The following is a 17,654-nucleotide window of genomic DNA, read 5'->3' as shown; positions in this document are numbered from 1 at the left end:
CCACTAATGGGATTACAGACCATCACACCAGTCGGGCTACTGCTTCACCTATTGTAATCACACCAAACCCTCATCCTCCGAATTGAAATTGGGTGTTTTAACAGATCTATTTATATTCGACTAGTTCTATTTTACAATCCTTCGTATAAGAAAAGAACTGAATGATCTTGTTGATGACCGATAATAAGCGCCATTTGCACTCGAGGTTGCTTACAGCATCCCAGGCTGCAATTTTTGCACATGAAAAATGCAATATCGGTCGGACTGTATTATTTCGCCACCCTATATAAAGGATACAATCTTAATAAAATATATATTTTTATAGACATCCCATCAAACTTTTGGTCCTCCGCAGTATAGTTTAGTGTGGCGATGTACATATATATGTACATAGGTATACATATGTATATTTACATTCATAGTACACCCCTAGATTCTGATAAAAAATTTAATATGGACCGAATCTTTTTTTTTTGCTCGATATTTTTCATTTGTGGCAAGGGTGCGCCTCTATATTCTGTTAAAGATTGAAATGTTATCAATTTCTTTCGGAAATTGGAATTCGCATTACATATACATTGTATGTATGTATGTAGTTTGAATTCATACTACATACATAAAATAAATATTTGTATTCTGCGGCTGAACAATTTTGTTTGTTACCAAAATGAACAACTGTTTAATTATAATTAAATATGAATAACAATGCACTATGTAAAATTAATTACGGGAGAAATATTTGTCAGTTTCACTATCATAATAAATAATTTTTTTATATACATAAATACATATGTATATACAAAACTACCATTCATATACATACATACATATACATGTTTGTATATTAAAACTCCTAGAATAAAATTTAAATAGTATTAAACACTATATTTAATTCTGAAATTGTGTGGCTGAATATTTAATATAAGCCTTACCAAAATTCTTACTCATTTATCAAATTCAATGTTTATAAAACTGCATACGTTAATATAAACATATGTAACTTTTATATCACTTTAAATCCATCCAAGACTATCTCTAACATAAGAACATAACTTACATCGTTGAATAGAACAATAATGAAGCCTACTATCAATGATAATTAGTTTGCCTATATTGATTTACATTAGGTCTACAGTATTATGTCAAAATTATACTAAAAACGGATGAAATTTAAGAGGCAATAAATTGACCTATTTAAGAGGCAATAGTGGCAAGACTTTATTATTTTCTCAGAAACCTTTTGGTTAATTGAACTAAAATTTCATATCTAGAAGTTCAAGCTAAATAATAAGTTATATATAAAATTTGGCAAGCATCTGTCAACCGAAAGTGGCAGTTTACTCTTGTTCGATTTTTCTTCAACTATTTTGTTTTTCTGTGTGCTTCGTTTGTGTTCGCATCTTTAATATGCTTGGACTACGTAGATCTGCGTTTATACAAATATTTCAATGAACTCTACATAGTATTCGCCTACTGTTGTCTATATACAATTGGAGTCTGTGTGTGAAGATGACGAGTGTGGATAGGTGTGAGTGCGGGGTAGTGTTTTATGAGTCGTTCGAGAGGAGTGGGCGTGTGTGACGTGTGCTTTATAACACGCGGCGGCCGGACAGTGTATAACCCTTAGCGCACCGGTGGGTCCTGATGGCATAATAATAACCGAATAAAATCGACTTATTGCCGGTCGTGATTACGAAAACAATATCGGTTCGTGTCGTATTTTTCCGCTAGATGAAAAATGTTATGGGCGCAGCACGTGCGAGCGCCCCTCGAACGCGTCGCCACCTGGTTTTAGTTAGCGTGGGTGTTAGCCTTTCAGGAGAGGCCTTTATGGCCCTCGTCTGTTCAAGCCAACTATGTAACACGAGGACTAAAATGTCGCCAAAAGACATTCGGAACACCCATAGCGCTCTCACGTTAAATATTCATTACATCCCCCCCCCTAAACCACCCCTCGGTTTCCACCGGTTCGCATTGAAAGCGATCCTCCGCCGAATCCAATTAACGGACGTCGTTAATAAACCGAACCTCTCACACTCAAAATGTATAGTATCGTCTATGAAAGTGTGCTGAAATTTAAAAATATACTCGATACACTTTATAAAGGTCAAAAGTTTCAAGGAAAATCAAAAAATTATCATATTAAAGGACTAACGGCGTACAGGCGTGCATTTTGATTACAATTTTATAAAGGTAGTGCAAATAGATTATTACATTATTAAATAGACGACTACGTAAAATAAAATAGACGAGATTTACTCTTGTAAGTAGGTAGTTTGTGTATTTGTTTGCAATGATATTACCATATCAATTTAAATTGAGAAAATAGTACAGATTCTGATCAAATAAACCAGTCAATTTCATGATATGTATGATAGTTTATTTAATGTATGTGCATGGATACTAAAGCCTTTAATATGACAAGTAGATATATGTATATTATATTATACTTGTATGAAAGGTTTGAGCTATCATATTGAAGACAAATTTGACCGAATTTCAAAATACAATTTGCTTATTTAATCATCCAAATACTTCTATCGATAAAATCAATAGAACTTTACACGAATGCTGCGGTTTGACATCTGGTACTTCAATATCTTGATATTATTACTTAGTGTGCTTTCAATGATTATATGATCCGTTATATTTTAAGCGGCGTAAGTCCATTTTTCTTCATTTCGGGAATTTTTTCAATGTTTAACAATTTATAATAAGAAGAGGCTAGTAAAAATACTGGTAGCCTTTAACACGTCTATACTGCTTTTCCGAAATTCTGGACATATCGAATTAAAAGGAGTGATAACAATTTGTGAGTTGAGTCAAACAGAAGTATTGTTTTAGAACTGAAAGTTGGAATTCCGGCACTTTCAAATATAACGGCTCATATGTACATATATTAAAGCTGATGGTTAAAATGTGTATTATATTGTGGTAATTTTCTAATTTTTTGTATTTTTCTGCTTGTTTCAGGTTTCGGCTTCGTCACATTTCAAAGCGAAGACATCGTAGATAAAGTGTGTGAAATTCATTTCCACGAAATAAACAATAAAATGGTGAGTGCGGGCTTTCGTTGCCCTCGTCTTTGTATTTACATTAAATTGCTTACACTTAAGGGAGTTACCGCTTAACCGGCTGGTCCCTCTCCGGAATATTCTCTCCTTCCACTCCTTCTCTCAGACAAATAAATATGCGGGCATTTTTTTCTTCCTTTCTTCTTTTTTCCCTCCTTTCTCGGCGAGCGACTCTACGCGCCGAATATAGAATTGTTTTTCTTTCGGTCCTTAAGAAGTGTACAAGTTGTGCGCGATATGAATTTTTCATAAAATATGTAAAGAGACATCCCGAATGGGAAACGTTTCAGCCTACTATCCATCCTCATCCTCCCATCCACCCACCGAGCTTTATTTTTGTTTATTTTATTTAATATGAACATGCAAAGTTTCATACTCAATGATATCGGTTTTGTCCCTTTTATATTCATGACATTTGTACCACACACACACACACACACTCCGCGACACGTGTACGACTCGCTCCAGATGGCTTCCACTCGAAGGCTCTACCCACATTGAAAGGCAGTATCGTTCTAGTTGAATCGAATAAACAAGAAATTCAATTACGAATAACAATTTTAAATGCCATTCGAATAACCTAAGGCATTTTCATTTAGCCGAAAATATTACTACCCTCAAAAAAATCTACATTTTATTTTTTATCAAAATACATGCATATACTTGTAACTGTTTTTCAAAAACCTTTTCATTTAAAAAAAAATCTGAATTAATTATATCCTATATATTATACATACATATGCAGGATATATTTAATGAATAGTTCAAGTTTAATAGAATTTTCTATGGACTTAACTTACTCATTAAATCAACCAGCAACATATATAGATCAGTGGTAATCATGTAATGCTTTCAATTGTGTGGTCACAAGTTCTATCCCTGGGCTTCGTTGCTAGCTAGGCCTTGGATATGTGACTCAAGATTAATCGTTTCCTTTCATATTTTGCCAATTTATCTGATTTAATTGAAAAAGGTTCCAAAAAATGGACTATTGCCCTATTTCTTCAAAAATTTGAGTTTACCGCATCTCATATGTAGTTGTTATTCAAAAATTCTGCAACAAATTTGTTTGATGATTGCTACATATAAATATATATATTTTTTTATTTTATTTTATTTTACATATATACCAGGAAGGCCTTACAGGTAAATCCCAATGCGCCTTCCTGGCCAATTACAAATACAAATACAGCATTTTTATTATAAGTCGTTGAATTGCGAGACACTGAAAAAACTCGCAAATTAACGAGACATCTATGAATTGTACATAAATTTTTATTGTACATCAATCAAATTTTTCAAATAGTGGTGACATAGTAGGTAGGAAGGATTTTTAGCCAATTTTTTTTCCGGGAACCGTTTCAACAATGAAATCAGAGAAAATTGGCAAACTCTGATAGGAAACGATCAACCTGGAGTCACAAATCCAGGTCTGACCAACAGCATACTCTGAAAAATTCATTTTCATTCAGGGATAGAACCCGGCACCTTCTTGACGGTAAGCAGAAGCTTAACGTCCGAGCTATGCTGCTGTATATATGTATACATATGTCGTGTTAGTAAAAAAATGGGTGTATACTTGTATACATAAATAAATACACTTTATAAGTGTCTTTTAGTCACTTATAAAAAGTAATTTGAATGTCAACAATCTAAATAAAATAAAAAAATATTAATAAGACAATTAATTATAAACCATACATTCATCCATAAATGTAAAATTAAAACCCATACAAAAATCGCACAGAAATTTGATATGTAAGTAATATAATGTACAGCTGTTTATTCAAATCAAATTTACTATATTTGAAGTATTTATATAGAATTTTTACTGTCTTTTATTTGTTGAGAGTTGAACTTTATATTGATACAATTCTATCCATGATGGCAAAAGGATATATTTGACTTTGATACAGATAGGAATTTTCCTCCTACGTTGACGCTTTTCCAGCATTGCAACACGACGTCTCATCTCACAGCCCGTGACGAGTTCGGCACGTTTGCATAAAATATTCGTAAAAAATCGAAAAATCCGTTCCACAGCAGAGCACCACGGCAGAGAGAAAGGGAAGAGATAAAGTCTCTTTTGTCATTTTCTCAGAGGTAAACAAGCCCCACGGGAAACACTAGCCTGGAGATGAATGGCCGCGAGCCCGGGGCTTCGCTGTATTGATATGTCTCGCTGCCGCCCCCTTTTTCCCCAGTTAATCGGTACATCCATCTCCGTCACGTATCTCTTGCCCATTTTTTAAGCTTGTCTTCTTCGGCGGCGTCTTCGCCATTTTTTCTCTTCCCAATCCTTCTGCTCTCTCTCATTTTTTTCCCTCTTCTTAAATGCGCGGGGATCTCTCGCGTCCGTGTGCGCGGAATTTTACGCGGCGCTTATTTGCCCGTGAAAAATTACGCCACATCGATCCGTTCGAAATCTAGCCGTCTAAAATACAATGTAAAAGGTTTGAAGAATTTTTCACGGGAAAATTCGAGTTTTACGTATACTCGTGTACATATGCAGTGTGTGTTTGGCGAAAGTTTTAACGTTCGGTTTGCAAGCTCTCGTAAACGTTATACGATGCTTACACTGGCCAACATGAACCGGAACATTTGTTCGTAATGCCGAAAATCTGCTCAAGTATAATAAACCACAGCTATTGAGCTTTAGAGTAGAAAAGTTTCAGTCTTCAAACAAAATGTATTAGTTTTCTTTGTAGTTCTTGTTTAAATTCTTAGTAACAGTAGATGTACGAATAGATTGCTTTTCAGCTCTCAGTATACACACTAAATATAATACGAGATTTCAATTGAATCAAAAAGTCACAAACCATCACATTTACTACTATCTGTATATGTATATTTTAACCTGCTTACATATATAATATATTTATTTCACCCTTGCAATACAATTATGACAATTTTATTATTTGGTACAATTGCAATTACAGAACACGCTGATAACTTTTCAAAATAATGTAGCATATGCTTTAGCAATACAATGTACAAAAGTTTTGAGTTTTAACTTTTGTTTCAAACTACATATCGATTCCATTTCAAAACTACACGGTGAAATATCAACTGGAAAAACACACCAGAAAAAAATAAAAGTCGAAGCTATAGCTATTTGGATGTATTCGGATTTACCTATGTACATTTCTGATTTATTCACTGAGGAAATTTAAACATTTATACGCTATTATAATTCTAGTATCTACTATTATTATCTACATAAATGATGTCCTCAAATTTGCCAAAAAATACTACAATCATAATGATCTTTTGATAAAATCTTCAACAATCATTACAATATAAAATACAGTCTATAAAGGTACAGTCATATAGAACATGCTACTCGTGTGTTTTTTTAGATAGTTTTATACATGCAAAAAAAGCACTGGTATGCCTAGTTGGTACCGTCACCATCCTTTCCAAAACTCATCCCTTTTATGGTTTTCGGTGATAATTTATCTTTTTATTGACAAAGGTTTGACAGTGTTGAATAACGTTGATTACGAATTAAGAATGGCATGAAGATACGCTTATTACAGCTAGTCTACATGCCTTTTGAGTGTGTTCTTACCATAAGCTTAGGTGCACTTATAATAGCCATCTGGAGCATTTATATGTACATATATGTATATTTATATACAATGTTTGGTAATCTATGCTTGAATTCACGAGTTTTTCCGTTTAGAAGAAGGTTTGTTTCTAAAATTCTCAGCATGGTCGTTAAAATAATTCCCTAATTTGGTACGAGAGAGGCTTCTCTGCGGAATTTCCAAAAATTCGTCGGGGAAACCCCGCTTCGTCAACATTTCGCCCGTCCAATATAATGAAGCCTCGGCTATTAATATTTACGAACCCTCAGTCGTCCCACACACCAGCACGGGTCGATCTAAGCGAACCTTTCAGCCCCCACAACCACCCCCCAACCCCCAGCATCCCAACGTGCCGACGAATAGTAGCCGTTTTGCTCGCGAAAGAAAACCGTACGTACGTGCGTTGCATTCCGTTCCGTTCGCTTTTCCGAGGCCCAGCTTCCATAAGTCACCTAGACTTACTCGAATGAAACTAGAGAGAGCGAAATCTCTCTCCGTTGATTGGCCGCTAATTTCGAGTTCTCTCGGTGATGTATGGGGCTTTAAAAAAAACGCCGAGGAAAAAGCGGAGCTCTCGCATTTTTCGGAAAATTTATACGAGGCCGTTACTCAATCGGATACGCATCTGAATAAAGCGGTCTAGTATGCTGAAAATGTCCACTGATTTTACTCATATTATTTTCCCTTCAATTTAATACCTTTCTAATTTCATTTCAAAGTGTCACATTGTATATATGTATATTGATTCAGAAAACTTCACTTCTATATTTGGCTAGCATTGTGCATACATAAAGCAGTTGGTTTTTTTAAAATGATATCATTAGAAATCCCAGTAAAAATGTGAAGACGTGATATATACGTGATTAAACATCTTTTATTTACACTTAAAATTTCATTGAGTCTCATCTGTATGTTTTCAATTAATAGTTTTTGCAAGAAAAATGGCAAACTTCATCCATATTTATGTATGTATATATTCTTGAGTGGCAACTTTTAAAGTTTGAAGACTTAAGTAAATATTATTATAATTTTCTAAAAGTGGAGCGTTCAGCTGGCGCTTCAGCCGGTCAAACAAATTATTCGAAATGAATTATATTCAATTAAGTTCGAGGCAATATTTTAGCCATATTTTACAGTAACGAATTTCTTCGAAAAGTAGTGAACATTCCGTTGATAAATGATATCCATTGCGAGACGTCAATCATCTAACGCGGCCCAACTTCTTTCCTTCGCCTTCAAAAGGAAGATAAATCGTCTGGACCGTTTTGTTTCTTCGCATTGTCAAAAGCAAAAACGTCGAAGTCGCCCGCCCAATAATCAATAAGGGTCCTTTATCCGCTCCTTTCGTCATTTTACAAGTAATCCTTTATCGCTCCGTCGAGATATTGGAACTTTTCATCTGTTTCTACTCACAGTTTATGCATAAATTTAACTAATTCGCAATTGTTTCCCTGAATATTGAATTAAATCTTAAGCGATAAATTCTACCACGGCAAACAACAGCAATAATATTATGCTAATAGATCGAAGCGACCTCACTCGTCAAAGATAACCTTTGGTGTACTTAAACTATCAAATTCAAATAGACTTGGAGCTTTCCACTTAAAAGCTTAAATTCCCTATCTATTATACATAAAACCACATTCATAATAATATTAATATTATATATCATTCCAATATCTATGTACATATCACCATATAGAATAACTAAATTAATATGACAAATTTTACTAGTAATAGCTATACGTATAAATGTACTAGAGAATTTGATAAGAATCGTCTACGATCCTCAATCATGATTGATTTTTCAGTTGCAAATACTGATAAACTCATGGATTATGTACACAATACAAACCTATTTGATATGATCATCCAGTTGTGTGACGGCCTTTCTATACTTCTACAATATATCCATGTTGATAAAAGCATACCGTGTAAAATGTCGTTAGAATTTGGCTTCAGTACAGGGTGTTCAAGGTAACGGGGAATTTCCTCGAGTTTCCGCTGCACTCTACAGCAGCTTCCGTTCGTTTGATTGGAATATATTATTAAGACGTGTAGCCGACAATGAGTCGGTTTCGCGACGAATTTTGCGAGCTTTCGAAGCATCGAAGAGGAATTGAAAAGCTCGTCGCGACGCAGAGCTTCGCTCTTTTATGAACTTAGGCGCTTAAAGCGTTTCAATTTAGGCCGCTTTCATTTGTCGAGCTTTTAGGCCCGGGCATTGACAAATTGGAGGCTGTATGTGCGCCTCCTCCGAGCTTTGATAGCGTCCCTCTCATCCTCCTCCCCCTCCCACCCGTGGCTTTCCCTCATAGTTTCAGCTGAAAAGCTCGCGACGCCCGCCGGCGGAAAACAAGAGCCTCGCCTTCGTCTTCCACGTTTCCGCTTTTCCGCTCAGGATGGAAAAAATACATTTTCAGTATTTGTTCACACCCCGCTCTACCTTTGAAAAGTTGAGAACCGCCAGTCGAAAGCTCTCCACTGTCTGAAAAGAAGTGCCTTCATACGTCGAACGTACACACACGCACACACATGCATGAATTTTTCCTTTATTTTCTTCATACATTTTTCCATGTACTAAAATACAATATCCTAAATACCAATTCTGTTTCTTGGTTGGATATACATACATAGTATGCCTGCTCTGAAGTCTCACCTCTTCTCGTGATGCCGAACTAATTTATCGCCCCCGTCTTATATTTAATGAAACGTGTTAATGATAAGAAACTTAAGCTCCAGAGCGGATCGCACGATTTATCTAATTTCACACTCTGCAAACTGACGAGATTGATGGCGGCATAAATCGACGGAAAATATCAACGGTTGGGGGTTTATCTAAGCAACTTCTTCTGTGGAAACTATCGCTAATTATGCATAGTCTCTATAAAACCATTATCCTTATGATAAATTCATGCTTATCAAATTTTAGTAAAATAATCAAAAAAGAATTGACACGTTTACACCTAAAATTAAAGAACACGTATTCATTTTTCTAATGAAAAAGCTTATTTCTTACAAATTTTACTTCAAAAATACAAAAGTGAGTCCTCAGAATTGTCATATTCATATACTTGATGACTTAAATCTCTTGTTATGTAAAAAATGTATTTTAGAAAGGTTATTTTGTAAACTCATTATCATAACTAGACTTAGGCCTGGGATCGAGGCAATTGTTAATAATAATAGACCGTTTTATCAGTATTAAAGTCAAGAGAGCAAAATATTTGCTTAATTTTTCGTTTTTAAGAAATTAACAATAGTACCCCAATTCCTAGCCTAAGTCTAGTCATAATTGGATGGTGATTAGGGCAATACCCTTTTCGCAAACTATGGCTACTGTTAACTTCGTATTGTTACATTTGTTTTTGCTCTCTCGTTTTTGGCACAGTTGGAACGTGTATGGTGAATAGTCATTGCCCTAATTACCACCCGCCTCAGTCATAACCAGACATAGGAGGACAGGATGCTTTTACCCACAAAAAATGGTCCAATATTGTCAATTAATAGTGTCAACCTTTTTCTTGCTCTCTTGCTGTTTAGGACAATAGTGAACCATTTTTGTGGCTTAAAGCATCCTAGCCGCCTAAGTCTGGTCATATGATTTACTAACGAAAATCGGTGCTTTTTTTGTGTTTCACAATTACCATTATTCCTATAATTCAACTTTTCAATTGGATTTTGAGAGTAAAACTTTTTACGAACGGTATTGTGAATTTCTTTGATGGTAACATCAGCGTCACGAAACGTTGCAAAGCTGAAACATTGCACGAAACTAAAGTAGAACGACGGAAAAGACACCTCATCCTCACACTTCACTTTCGCTCCTTGACAATAATATACTTCATACATTACAAACCTTATATTCTCTCACCTGGTGTGTACGTTATATGTAGATTTTTCGTATGAAAGTTTTACTTCTATAGTGTTTTGTGTGAAACAATCCAAATGTACACATGTGTGGAGAAATACTTCAGTCGTTTTCCATTTAACAGTTAAGTACATTGATGTATAATACACATAGATGGGCCCTGACGTGTGATTTTGGTCGGAGATCTTGTCTTCACTAACTGAGGGGTGCGGGGGGTTAAACTAGCGGGGAAGTTGGGAAAAAAATGCTTTTTTCCCTACGACGCAGCAGTACCTACCTACCTACTGAGAGAAACTGTGCATGTGCCATGTATTTTGCATGCGCCAAAAAGGAGACCAGTATAAGACGTGAGGGCGGATCTAGTGTATTATACATCAACGGTTAAGAATGAGTATTGTATGTACCCGTCTATATGTATGTAGTTTCTAAAACCGAAACCGGTTTTAAATCAACTCGTTTAAAATTACTCAACACCTTGTCTCAATTGTACTGCTAATCCAAACGAATGGTTGACAAATGTAGTGTTTCTCTCATGTCTACATATATAATCTCCAGCTATTGCGTGGTAATACGTCATGCCCGTTGTTGCTGGAACAGTTGGGACTTTATGTCCCTAATAATTATGTGCGTGGTAGACATCATCATTTGATGGTTGTACCTGCTGCTCGCACAGTTCTTTTTCGAATGGCTCCTATTCCAAGAGCTATTCGACTTCTCAATGAAATCGTTGCTGCTGTCCCTGAATGTGATATTTTCCACCTTGGGGAGCGTAGATTATCGGATATTATTTTAAAATATTTATCTGGTAACCTGCGCTCATCATTACTTTCTTAATTTGAATGTGATGAATGAGTGGAATCTTAATCTACTCTCTTCCATTTGGGCCTCGCTGTGATTTTATTTTTATTTATATTTTGTTTTATTTTATTTTACTTTTTCTTTCTCCTTTGTATATTTTTATATACTATTTTAATTTTGTTCAGTGTAAACAAAGAATGGGATTTATGGATTTTATTTTTAATTTTTACACTTTTGTTATTTTTTTTCTCTCTGAATGATGTATTATTTTCCTTTTGTTACTTTTTTTATTATTTTATTTTACCATGTTTTCTGCTTTTGCTTTTTTCCTTTATTTACAGTTTACTTGTTTTTATATCATGTTTTTATATATTTTTCAAATGTAGGCCATTGTGGCGCATTAGGTTCTTCCTGTAATGCCACAATGGTCCAAAACTATTAAATAAATAAATAAATAAATAATGAGTCGATAAATTAATCAATGGAACTGTACTAGTACGGCGATACTGCTCAAAGTCGCTGTATAGTGTTGTATACAGTTCGATATGATAGGGTGGTTTTGTCGCGTCGCGTCGCTCCACTACGAACGTATCCGCAAGCATTTACGGTCGCCATTTTTTATGTTTTTATTAATTGTGATTTTTTTTGGTTTTAGGTGGAGTGCAAGAAAGCGCAGCCGAAGGAGGTGATGCTGCCTGCGAACCTGGCGAAGACGAGGGCGGCCGGTCGCGGTGCTTACGGTGAGTGCGCGCCCGCAGCCGCCCGCTACGCGCCCTACCCGCCCCCACATCTCGCCCTAGATGCGCACCGCAGACACGTGCGCCTAGCGGATCTGCTGGCGCACGCGCATCTGCACGCGCATGCGCACGCGCACGCGCACGCGCACCATCACCACGCGCACACCCACGCTCACACTTCGCTCCTCGCGCCCCTCGCTCAGCTACCTATGCTGCCCACGCTGCCGCCCATCGCTTCTCTGCCACCCACTATGCAGCCCACTCTCGCCCCTCTCACCCCTCTCACCCTCTGACCCACGCTACTCCTGCCCCATCACCACCTATAAAACTCGGCCACGCCCAACTGTCCCTATTGCATCGCCGTCTCACGATCCTATCTCTAATCATTCAACATCCGATTAACAAGACCGATTTTACACACAATCGAAGAGGAAAAAATCCTAAATAATATTCCAGACCTTCACAGTTAGGTCAACTTTGATGATATAGTATTTTCACTTCAAATTCAACATTTTGCAAATAAAATTCAACCTTTTTGAAATGTAATTATGTATGCAAAAAGTTGAATTTGACGTGAAAAAACTGTAAGAAAAATAACAGCTTGACCATTTGCCTATACCAGAGTTTGTCACATTGCAACTCGTGAATCTCGTGATAGTTTATTTAAAACTTTTCCGAGAATTAATTAATTAATTAATTTAAATCAGCCGTAAAATATATCCATGACTGTCAAAAAAATCTAAATAATTTTCATAATCATATTTGGCTCTTTTGGGCAAGATTTTATTGACTTCTGCCCTACATACATACATACATATATCGTCTAATGATCATTATTAATGTCTGGAATATTCGTTATTTATAAGAATTAAAAATTTTGATTGAATTATATGTGTGTAAAAACGGTCTTCGTTCAACATGAGTGGGGCAAAATGCAGCTAAAAGTACTACAAATAAATTGGGCAAATCTGAATTCCATCCAGTTTCAGAATTTCATACAAAATTTAAGCTATTCCAAACCAATAAAAGAATCAAATCTAATTACATAGATAGTTTTTATAATATGAGGTTTATTTTTAATGCAAAATCAGATATGCTTTTCATTGACATCAAATTTTGTCTGGACTCAAAATTTCTATTTTATTCAGATAGAGTGGTTTCGAATCGACTATTGTACACACATAATAATGTACACGCATAGGAATATATGATCGTATTATTCGATTACATATTGTTATAATTACACTATCTATTGCAAACACAATGGAGTATTGAGTTATCACGATCAATATATATTACATTTATATAATACAACATAATATTATAGCTACACATTATTTGTATTGTAAACGAAACACATTAATTTCCAAATTTCATGGTCGATTCGATCGAAACACATTTATCAGGGGCAGTCGCTACCTACACTGTCGTATATCTTTGTACTTTGCAAAATGAAAATATTCGAGGGGCAGTGAGTGAAAAAAACATACGCATAATCGCGAATTAATCTTTAAAACTATTTTTCTGCTTTGGTGAAAAAAATTGTATACTTACGTAATGGAATTTTATCAGATCGCAATAAATTCCCGAAAGGCCGCGAAATACCTTTCATAAACTTTTTCGTTGCGTCCGTTGTATTTTGTTAAAACAAAAATATTTATTTGTCCATAAATTCGTTGAGAAGGTTGCAAGGAAAGCGTTTTTTCCATCCGCTTCAATTTACGTCATTTTTGTTTTCCCTTTTTTTCGGGGGCCCCTTTTAGCGATACGGTCTTTCATTAAACAAATTGCTATCTCGCTATCAAATGTAGCAATCTAAGACGTTGAGGTGAATTTATCACTTTCTCTCAAATATGGAAGAAAATGGAGAATAAATATAATGTTTAGAAATATCTCATTGTTGTGCTCTTTTCTTATAACGAATCCCATTTTTTCTTTCGATTGTTTTTCTTAACGGTATTGTAATCCATGTGAATTAATTTTGTTTTCCGTATACGTTCGTAATCTAATTTTCGAAATAAAAAGAGCTGAAAATCTTGACTGGTAGTTCAAAAGTACATATATAAAAGTTGAGCGCGTTCAAATTTTATGTAGCTCGGTTAAAAAAATTATATTTTAAAGTAGTGCGTTTTATAGAAAAAATCGTACTGAAATCAGGCTGTTTGAAAAATACTTAGAGGTTTTTTTAGATAGAAAAAAATACAGATTTATTAAGTAGGTAGCTTTTTCAGAACATTTAGTTATATACATACATATAGTAACATTTTTTAAAAGATTTTTCATAGTAAACTTTATTACTGCAACATACATATATTTTTGTACAACTTGAACGACACAAATGTACATTTTTTAAATAATTATATACTTATACATATGAATCAACTATTTTCAAATATTACCACTAGTCATATTATATGTAAATTTATTAATTAGATTTGATTTAATTTTTTTACTTTTAATTATGTTAACTTACTTCAACATAATGATACATTTATATATAAATAAGACTTAATTTTAGAGTAATTTAATATGCTAAAAAAACATATAATATATCACATATAATATCCTTATCATATTAAATTGATGTTGTACCTACATTTGAACGTGTGTAAATTCCAATTAACGCATTACAATTAACATTAGAGGTTTTATCAATTTTTAACATATCTTTATTCCATTTTGTATTTGTGTGATATATCTTAAATAATAGGTAATTATAATAAATAGCCGAAAATAGTTTAGTTTTCTAATTTGAGTACATACATGTTATCGACATCTTACAATAAAAGTTTGTTTTAGAATCGAATCAACAGAAAATATGTACTATTTTTCAACAACATAATTTGCCTTTTACTAGAATATTTACATAGTTTTAGGTGAATCTCCAGCTTTTGGGTCGAAGAAGGTATAGAGCATTTCCAACATGATTGTATCTTTAAAAATAGGTATCATGTAATTGACATATCTATTTATTTATATTATTATTATATACATGGGTGTTAATTTAAATAATCTTTAGTTTATTAAACGTTGTGAATCAAATCACAGATATAATATTAAAGACATAAGCCCTAGGCAAAGTTTAGTCATTTTTTAGTACACTTAGTACGATTTGATTATATACTTATTATATTATATATCTAGATAAAGAGTCTACAAATTTTATATTGTATACGTGAAAATAACGAGTTGTACCTCTTATCGTGTAACATTTGCAGAATGTAATTTAGTTTATCAACGAAAGAAAAATCACGAATACGATTGTCAACTCGCTATGTTCACGTGTTTTATATGTTTTACATAATATTCATACTATAAATTGTTAGATGTTGTGTATTTTTTATCGAATAATCTTAATCGCTTTCACATGATTGTATCACATTGTTGAAACAAAATGAGTTTTCATGAAAATTCTGAGAAAAATGTGATAGATATGTGAAACACCTCAAACGATGCGGACACTTTCGTCTACAATGTCTCGAAACAATGCATGCAACTTTCATACGACATTTTTATACTCAATTCAACCCCCATTCGAATTTAAATTTAAAAACCAAGCTTATCATTCGCAATCAAAATTATACCCACATTTATTATTTATTTTTCTTGCATGTTCATATATTTTAGTTTTGCATGCTAACACACACACACAACCAAGTGTCCGCATTGATAGTCTTAATCTATTTTTTTCTAGATATTTTATAATAGATTTAAGAAAAATATATCATTAATACTATCGCCTATGATCAAATATATCGCTTAATATTATACAATTCAATAATTTTTTCTCGAGTGGCTATTTACAGACGTCGTTTCTCGTACAACATGTTCTTCAGTAGATGTCTATAGATTTACGATTTAAAACATATATATTATACATAGTGTTTAATCAATTTTTCAATAGATTAGATCAATCAAAATGATGTCTTTAATGTTTAAACATAAGATTAAAATTAATATTTGCACAAAAATTATACATAAATGTATGAATGAATTGTGTGGTGTTCGCTTAGCTTCCGCTTTACTTATTCGTTATCGTATTATGAAATTTATAACAAACGTAGCTATTTTTTTAAAACGTAGAAACATTTACATAGTATAACGAAATATTATTATTTTTAGACTTATTCCGTATGATTAATTATCAATGATTGTGGGATAAATTTCCGTGAATATTTTTTTCCTCGAAACGATCTGAACTCTTTTCACATCTAACGTAAAATGGAAACTAAATCGTTTTTGTTTTTGTATTTTCTAGATTTCATGTGGTCATTGGGGGCTCTTCCAGACGGTAAGTCTCGATTTTATTTATTAAATTATTTACTATTTTATATGTATTTACACATGTGAATGTCAACTTGTTTATACTATTTAGAAATGCGCGTCAAAAGCCCAAGAAAATACTACTTCTATTCATACTATACAGTAGCGCACGTTCATATTTGTTTTCGACGAGATCAAGGCAAAATTGACATATATATACATACAAAGCGTAACAATACGGAACAAAATTGCTTGCGTCAAGTCAATACTGTCAATATTTTTAAATAAAATGGCAAAGTTTTCTGTTAATACGGGTGCACTTGCCACTATAACGTCACATCATACGTGAATAAAGACAATCGATTCTACTTGATACATTTCGGTGACATGTACTGCTGTATAATAGGAATAGATTGAGTCGGCTTACATATTACGGAAGATATTAATGAGTGCATATATAATGTACTAAAGAGTATTTTTCGTACTGCTGTTTACGTGCAATTGTCAGCTTTCAATACACATACATTCAATATATTGTAATGTTGTCATCATATTTAAGAAATTGATGCATGTATGTATGTAGTAATTTCGCGATTTAAACAAGTTGACATGGCCGTATTTGATATAATTTTGAGCACTATATCAAGATAGCGATTAAATATATAAGCTGGATAGTCACAGTTCATATGATTCATATCCTTAAATTGTAATCTTGTTGAATCAACACAAATTTAATAAAGTACAACGCAAATCTCCGACACTCTCACAATGCACTCGTTTATCATCAACCGCTGAAATAATCCCATCTAAGCCTTTTCCCCACCTGTGGAAGCAGATAGGGGGAGGATTCAGTGCAGTTTAGTGCGATGCGTTAGTGCAGCTCGTCCGTGAATAATGCAACTGCACATCCGCACTCTGGCTCGCCTCTTCCATTATCCCCAAATAAGATTACGGGGCTGGGGGTCCGCCATCGGTTACCCGGGGATGTTGTCGCCGTAATTAAAGTGTTAAATACCCTCGCATCCAGTCTGTTGAGCAGAATTTCTGGAATTTACTGGAGCCGTTGGATCTGGCAGGTTTTAGAGGTGCAGCCTCTTAATTAAGCCAAAACCCCAACGGCCGCGAACTTCCTTGTGGGAGTTTCGCCTTAAGATTATCATTCATCGTAAACTATATACCGTGCACTTTCGAGCGAATTAACGGACATGATTCATGAACTGGGACTATTCAGTTAATATACTGCAACAATATGCTACAACCACTACACTAAACGTTAAGTATTGATTGCCGATGTTATTCAATATTGAGAAAATATACATAC

At 34.3% G+C, this 17,654-nt stretch overlaps 1 protein-coding gene across 16 annotated transcripts in view; it reads left to right on the top strand.

Moving 5' to 3' along the window:
- Rbp6 (RNA-binding protein 6) overlaps positions 1-17,654 on the top strand; it is a 1,062,622-nt gene that overhangs the window by 1,023,046 nt on the left and 21,922 nt on the right. For all 16 annotated transcript variants that reach the window (XM_077443424.1, XM_077443421.1, XM_077443419.1 and 13 more), the window contains 3 exons: positions 2,974-3,056; positions 11,989-12,073; positions 16,329-16,361. In XM_077443424.1, coding sequence (XP_077299550.1) covers positions 2,974-3,056; positions 11,989-12,073; positions 16,329-16,361 — 201 coding nt within the window. The remainder of the gene's footprint in view (positions 1-2,973; positions 3,057-11,988; positions 12,074-16,328; positions 16,362-17,654) is intronic.

The sequence above is a fragment of the Arctopsyche grandis genome, chromosome 12, assembly GCF_051622035.1.
Source record: "Arctopsyche grandis isolate Sample6627 chromosome 12, ASM5162203v2, whole genome shotgun sequence".
Classification (NCBI taxonomy): domain Eukaryota; kingdom Metazoa; phylum Arthropoda; class Insecta; order Trichoptera; family Hydropsychidae; genus Arctopsyche; species Arctopsyche grandis.
Note: the sequence above shows the minus strand (reverse complement) of the source record. Positions and strands in the feature narration are given on the sequence as shown.